General features: G+C 42.6%; 1 protein-coding gene across 1 annotated transcript; it reads left to right on the top strand.

The window, feature by feature from the left end:
• Positions 1 to 3578: 3578 nt before the first annotated feature.
• On the top strand, positions 3579 to 5226 carry LOC147885775 (shikimate O-hydroxycinnamoyltransferase-like). Its single transcript, XM_087396215.1, has 2 exons — positions 3579 to 3980; positions 4330 to 5226. The coding sequence occupies exons 1-2, from the start codon at positions 3579 to 3581 to the stop codon at positions 5224 to 5226; spliced, it is 1299 nt and encodes a 432-aa protein (XP_087252341.1).
• The last annotated feature ends 1855 nt before the right edge of the window (positions 5227 to 7081 follow it).

The raw sequence follows: 7081 nt of genomic DNA, 5'->3' as shown, positions 1-7081 counted from the left end.
AGTTCCTGCTGAAGAAGATGCACCACCATTTCTCTGCTCTTCCGAAATTAGAAGAGCAATCAACTCCTCAAAATCAGGAAATTTTTCACGGACGGCAATGGATGTCCGGAACTGTGCATAATCCTTTCCTAGACCATTCAAGGTCACAGAGACCAAATCGTCATCATCCACTGGTGACCCAATGGAAGCAAGTGCATCTGCAATTTTCTTCACTTTCATGTGGTAGTCATTTATGCTCAAATTTTCTCTCTGCACATTGTGCAACTCCTGTTTGAGTTGCATTTTCCTGGCTTGCGTATTTGTGCTATACATTTTTGCCAAAGTATCCCATGCCTCCTTTGGCGTATTTGCATCCTGAATATGCACAATCATGGAGTCCGAAATACTGATAGACAGCCAGTACATAACTTTCCTGGCTCTCTCATGCCATCCTTTGAATGCCTGCATTTCCTGTTGACTGGGAACATTAGGAAGAACAGGTTCTTCTTCATTTCCTGTAATGAACTCCCAATAGCCTTTTCCCATCAAGAAATTCGTCATTCTAAACTTCCATGCCTGGAAGTTGTTCTTGTCAAGCTTTTCAGTGACAATCTGTGAAAGAGAATCAGATGCCATTACAGAACACTGCAAAATATTCTGTCAGTGCAAAAAACACAGCTTTTGCCTCACACGGGCAGAACTGCAAAACTGACGAAAGTGGTATTTCACCACACAGTCACTTCCTAGTGACGATTTTGCATCAATAGGCAACAAGCATGAATCTGCAACTCCCAATATCTCTGCACAAAGGCATACGATGCAATTTCTGCGGCAACTTTTCATCGACCCGCAGAACAGTGGTCGCACAGCAAAAACAGGGCCTTTTTCTGAGTGCCTGCGGAGAACTTCCGTCTCCAAAACGGGCCCCGAAATGACCTCGAATCAGAAAATTAACGTCACTGGGGGCTTCGCCTAGTCCCGCAGCATATACTGCGCTCTCGCCACACCGCGAAGGGCGTCTCAATCTGAGACAGTGCACTCTTGCACTTCTGGCTGTGCTACCTGCAGAGATTTGCTCCCAAACTCGAAATAGGAAAGCAACACTGGTCCTCTTACCAGGACACCACGAACTTGGCTTGCTTTCTTGAGCTCCTTACCACGAACAAGGCTCTGATACCATGTGAAGATAGTGGGAGAGAGGGAAGGAGTCTCACTTGCGGCTTTCTCACATAAACAATTGGGGGAATACACACAAAGGTGGAGGCTGAAAACAGTTTTCCTCTTCTTAGTTGTGAAAGCCAAAAGAACTCTAATACAAAGAAATAGAAGAACCCTATATGTGGGTCTCAAAACCAAACTCAACTAACTAAGGTGGCATACTAACTGAGCCACGAACTAGTGTAGATAAGGATAGCTGTCATCCAGCTATTATTCGTGGGCGGTGTACCAACCGCATCTCCAGCTAACAAGTCGGTGACATAAGTACACAACGGTCACCCTGGCATATCTCGAGTGGAGCTCGATATCTCAACACCTAGTGGCACGACCGTAGTTTTTGGTTGTCATATGAAATCCTAGCTCTAATACCTGCGAAGTCAAAGAAACACACAACAAAATAGTGAGACTTTATACTTTATTACTCTGAAGTATTTTGCCCAAACTAATCAACGTCTTTAAAAAAAAAGAACAAAACTCAGAACAAGTGAATGAAAGGTAAAAGGAGCTTACTGTCTTGAAAGTTTAAGAGCATCACAACAACATTAATGCAAGCAGGAATGCTTGTCGAAGAGAGAATGGAATGGCTCATGGGGTGAAAGTAGAGGAATGCTTGTTGCCTGAGAACAAGAGAAAGTGGATGGTTGTTTTGGGTCACCAAGAGGGAAGGTTTCAAAATGGAGCTTTGTTTCAATTTTGGAACCAAATCTCTTTATAGGGACATGAAAACCGCAAAAGAATTAAAAAAAAATCTTCTCATTAATGCCGAATGCTTGTAGTAAGAAAAAGTAATATTTTTTTCATATTTTTGCCTTTTATAGGTGAAATTTCCATGTTACATTGGCCTTCTCCTCATTGGGCTAAGAGACATTTTCCCCAAACCCTAAAAGGCCCCAAAATGAGCTCCCTTTTTTCCTAATGCTACTTTATAATGAAGCAACTACGTTAAGCTTAATGCGGTGACACATAGTCTGGCTATGTTGATGATTGGTTTTTGGTGATTCTTGTAGATTTGTGAGTTTTTGTGCAAGGTTTGTGAGCATTGCGGTGTGCTCTCCTACCTAATCTACCTAATAAAATAAAAAACAACAAAAAACAACAACTTAAAAATGCCAAATGGGTGCTTTCCAACACACACACACCACTTTCAAATCTGATTGAAACTTCATCCCTTACTATTTTTAGTGAGATTTGACAATGCACACATCTTAGCAATCACTCAAAATAAATATTCCTATGACTTGACAACAAAAAACAATCCAAAACAAGCTTCAATGCATCAAAAATGGTCTACAAACAAAAATGAAAGGTCTTTCTGTCACTACTCCAAACTCACTCTTTTTCCACTCAAACCAATCCTATTCTCCACTAACGACACTTCTAGTTAAGCTAGGAAGCATTTTGAAATGGGTGGTTAATGGAAGAAGGCTTATGCAATACAAAAGCATACCTCTAACTCCGCGGCTATGATGCCAAAAATGTACAGCCAATGGTGACTCCATGTGTTATAGGGATCTTGCAAGAATGCTGATGAAGAATCCACTCCCAAAACACTCCTTGTGAGATCTTTGAGAGCATGAGCCTATCATTTGAGTCATGCAAGTGCCTACGGGATTGTGTCAATGTGATTCCATGTGAATGAAGAAGGGGAAGGGGAAGAGAAGAGGAAAGGGAAGAGAAAGCGGAAACTAAGAAAAGCGTCGACAAATGCACCCGACAAATGCACGTGGTTGTCAAATCAGCTTCGTACAAGATAAATAGTTTGATTTACGGCCCAAGCCAAACATTCTGAAAAGCGTGACTAATTAGTACCGTGAACTTCGTACAAGAATAAATAATTTGATTTACGGCCCAAGCGAAACATTCGGCATTGAGTTAAAAATAAATAAAGCATTGCACCGACAATGTGGTCCATATATGGTTGCCAAATTACAAGCATAACATGATCACAACGGCGCAAAACAAGAAACTAAGAAAAGCGTCGACAAATGCACCCGGTTGACAAATTGGCTTCGGAAGAACAGCGTCGACAAATGCACCTGGTTGTCAAATCAGCTTCGTACAAGAATAAATGGTTTGATTTACGGCCCAAGCCAAACATTCTGAAAAGCGTGACTAATTAGTACCGTGAACTTCGTACAAGAATAAATAATTTGATTTACGGCCCAAGCCAAACATTATGAAAAGCGTGACTAATTAGCACCGTGGTTTGTTCTTCGCAATTCAAGTAATTGTGACACGCAGTTCCATCTTCATTAGAATGAGAATCATCAAGCGCTTCATTGTCTTGTTGTAGCGCTGTTGTGTTTTACACCACAAGGTAGGAAGAAAGACCATATAACCAAGCAAGCGCATTTCTCTCTCTTTCTCTCGGTTGATCAAAGATGATAAAGATCAGACAGTCGGCTTTCGTGCGCCCTGCTTCTCCCACACTCCGTCGAGTTCTGTGGAACTCTAACATTGACATCGTTGCTTCTCGTATACATACGCCTAGTCTTTACTTTTACGAGCCAGACGGATGCCCAGACTTTTTCTCGTTCGCTCACCTCCAGGAGGCGTTGGCAAGGACTCTGGTCCCTTTCTATCCCTTTGCTGGACGACTGAAACCAACCCACGATGGAAGGATTGATATCGATTGTAACGGCGAAGGGGTTCTGTTTGTGGAAGCAGCCGCGGATGCATTCATGAGCGATTTTGGGGATTTTACTCCCAATCTGAAGATGAAGGAGTTGATTCCCAACATCGATGGCATGGACATGAGCAGTTTTCCGCTTCTGATTGCTCAGGTAAACCTTCGCAATACGGCAAGTAATTCTAAGTGTCTCTAGTATGGTGACAAGTGAGCTGATATACTGTTTAATACGTGCTGTTGCGTGCTAGCTGCTTTAGCGTTACATTGTTTGGGAGAATGAATTGTTTTACGCATCCCTGCGAGCTTGACATTATACGGCTTCTGGGACTTTCGACTGAAGTGATAACATTCTTATTGCTTACTGCTTTGCAACGTTTGCAATCAAACGTTGGTGTTTTAATAAAGTTTTCTCACTGCTAGACAAAGGTTCTGATTGCCGCTTCGGTAGGTATATTCCAGTTTATGGATACATTACCTCCTGCACTTCCTTTGTTTCGTTGCAGATTACATTTTTCAAGTGCGGAGGGGTGTCATTAGGAGTGGGAGTGCAGCATCAACTGGCCGACGGAATGTCTGGGCTACATTTTATGAAGTCATGGGCAGATGTGGCCAGGGGAAAGGAGGTGGAGGTTAAGCCATTCATAGACAGGACGCTGCTGAGAGCAAGGGATCCACCGAAGCCGAGGTTTGAGCATGTGGAGTATCACACACCGCCTCAGTTATTGAAACAAGAGAGTGATGATCCTAAGAAGGTTGATGATCTCATAACAGAGATGTATGTGTTCACTAAAGAGCAACAGGAGGCGCTTAAGAAGGTGGCCTCTCACGAGGACTTCCCTGCCCCTACCACGTATGAGGTCTTGGCGGCACACATGTGGCGCTGCGTCTGCACTGCACGTGCTTTGTCAGAAAAGCAGCCCACCAAGCTCTACGCAATCGTCGATGGTCGCTCTCGCTTCCAACCACCGCTACCCAAGGGTTATTGCGGCAATGCCATCTTCTCGATGAGTTCGACAATGATTTCTGGAGAGCTACTCGCTGGCTCACTCGCCACTATCGTTCAACAAGTGCGCGACATGCTAGTGCGCATGGACGATGAGTACCTACAGTCTGCGGTGGACTATCTACAAGTCCAACCTGATCTCAAGGCTTTGGTGCGTGGGGCACATACTTTCAAGGCCCCTAATCTTGGAGTTGTTAGTTGGGCACGTTTACCCCTTTATGATGCAAACTTTGGTTACGGTCAACCCATCTATGTTGGCCCTCCTTATATCACCTCCGAGGGACTCACTTATATCCTCCCTAGCCCTCCCAAAGATGCCTTTGGTAGCTTGCGCATCTGCCTTACCCTCCCGTCTAATCAGATGCATCGCTTTCGTGACATTATCTACTCCTTTTGAAATGGTGAAGTGTTAGCTTCCCTTTTCATCCCTTGTCCTTGAAAGGCACATCTAAATCTAAAGCTCTATTATAATCCTACTGGAATTGTCAGATAATGTTTCCCTTTTAAGTGAGGTCAAGGGTTGAGTGAGTAAATTATTACCGTTGGAATAGATGCAAATTACCACATCTTATATTGACACACAATACCAAGGACTATATTATTGACTGCTCCATTGAATATATTAATACAAACACCATCGATAATTCTGACACACCGTTTTTTTAATGAACATATCGATAGTGACATGGCTAGTGACATCCCACTACTTTTATGAATGAAACATCTTTTTTGCATTGTTTCTAAGTACCTAAAATAAGCTTCAAAAATGGCCGCTTGTGTAGTAGTTTTACTCAAGGGCTTTTTTGATTGGGGTATTGAAAACAATCATAAGTTTGTATAGAAAAAGGGGTCATTTTAAAGCCTTATGATTTATATTTAAGATTCTTTTTATTTGAAAAAAAACCTTGAATGCAAATGATATATAGTTTTCAAGTAGTGACCCTAGCCCCCCTCCCCGCTCTTGCCCACCCCGAGTCCCATCTACCTCCTTGCCTCCTACACCTTGGGTACAATCAAACAATTGTAGAGTCTTTGTTATGGGATTAGTAGTTCTCATGTATTTTTAGTCATGATATATGTATTGGGTCAACGTTTGCTTAGGTGTATCCAATCATGAAACTATTTTCGGGGCCATTTTGGAGCCGCAACGTGATGCGCTTCTAGGTGTATTTGAATTTTGCACGGACTTGCACTTTCGCTGAAAATTTTTCCAACGTCATGAAGGCGCACTAGTGTAATAAGGAGACACAATCTATTTGTTTAGCTCGACGCACATGTGGCATATCTGCATTGCTTCGCGCAGCGCAGTAAGCCGCCTGACTACTTATCATCGCACAGCCTTTTGTCGCAGCTTTTCCATTTGTCACCAGGCAAGGCCATGCAGATCATTGAAATTGAAGTTGGCTTGGAGAGACTACCGCACTAGTTCTTGGCGTAATAATTAGATGCAATCTATCATTATGAACACCGTCGCAGTGTAGTCTCTGGCTTGACCACCTGTCATTGTGCAGCCTTTTGTCGCATCTTTGCCTGCAGCCCATGCAAATCATAGGTTGGCTTGGAGTGACCACCACATTGGTTTTTGGCATAATAATGAGATGCAATCTATCATTCTGAGCATCACCTCAACGCAGTCTCTGGCTTGACGACCTATGATCGCCCAGAATTCAAGGTTATCTTAGAGGAGTCTTAGAGAGACCACCACGCTGGTTCTTGGAGTTATAGCTTCATTACTTATTTTTACGTATTATAGGAGGAGGTCTATGACGACCAACACGTTGGCAAATAGGAGATCTATGATAGCCATTGCACTGGTTCTTGGAGTTATATATTTGTGTACCAACAAAAATGTATTCCGTTGTGTAACCAAGCAAAATGCAATTGACGATATGGCCCTTGAGGGGTCCCCTTTAGGGACAAGGTCCATATTGACATGCCAATCTGTCTAGTGGCATCTTGGATATTGTATAATACATGTCGATATGGCCCTTGCTCCTAGAGGGGACCCCTCAAGGGCCACATCGTCAATTGCATTTTCTGAAAGCTTAATTGTATTTTTTTAGATGTATCTCCATGCAACCACAATGGTGGGTCATTGGAGTTATTTTAGCGCTATTTTGGTCATACACTAAGGAAATTGTAGTCCTTCTTTCCTAGCATTTTAGTCCTCATTGCAGTAATTATAAATGAGAGCAAAAGTATAATTTATCGAGTGAAAATTTAGGAAAAGAGATTACAATACATCTACGTCC

The sequence above is a fragment of the Dipteris shenzhenensis genome, chromosome 25 (genome assembly GCF_047967505.1).
Source record: "Dipteris shenzhenensis isolate YYH24624 ecotype China chromosome 25, Dip_SZ_1.0, whole genome shotgun sequence".
Lineage (NCBI taxonomy): Eukaryota > Viridiplantae > Streptophyta > Polypodiopsida > Gleicheniales > Dipteridaceae > Dipteris > Dipteris shenzhenensis.
The sequence above is the reverse complement of the archived record's forward strand: the minus strand, read 5'-3'. Positions and strand labels throughout refer to the sequence as shown.

Coding starts and splice junctions, on each gene's coding strand:
- LOC147885775 (XM_087396215.1), top strand. CDS start 3,579: ATGATAAAGATCAGACAGTCGGCTTTCGTGCGCCCTGCTTCTCCCACA. Junction 3,981..4,329: donor TTCCGCTTCTGATTGCTCAG/GTAAACCTTCGC, acceptor GTTTCGTTGCAG/ATTACATTTTTCAAGTGCGG.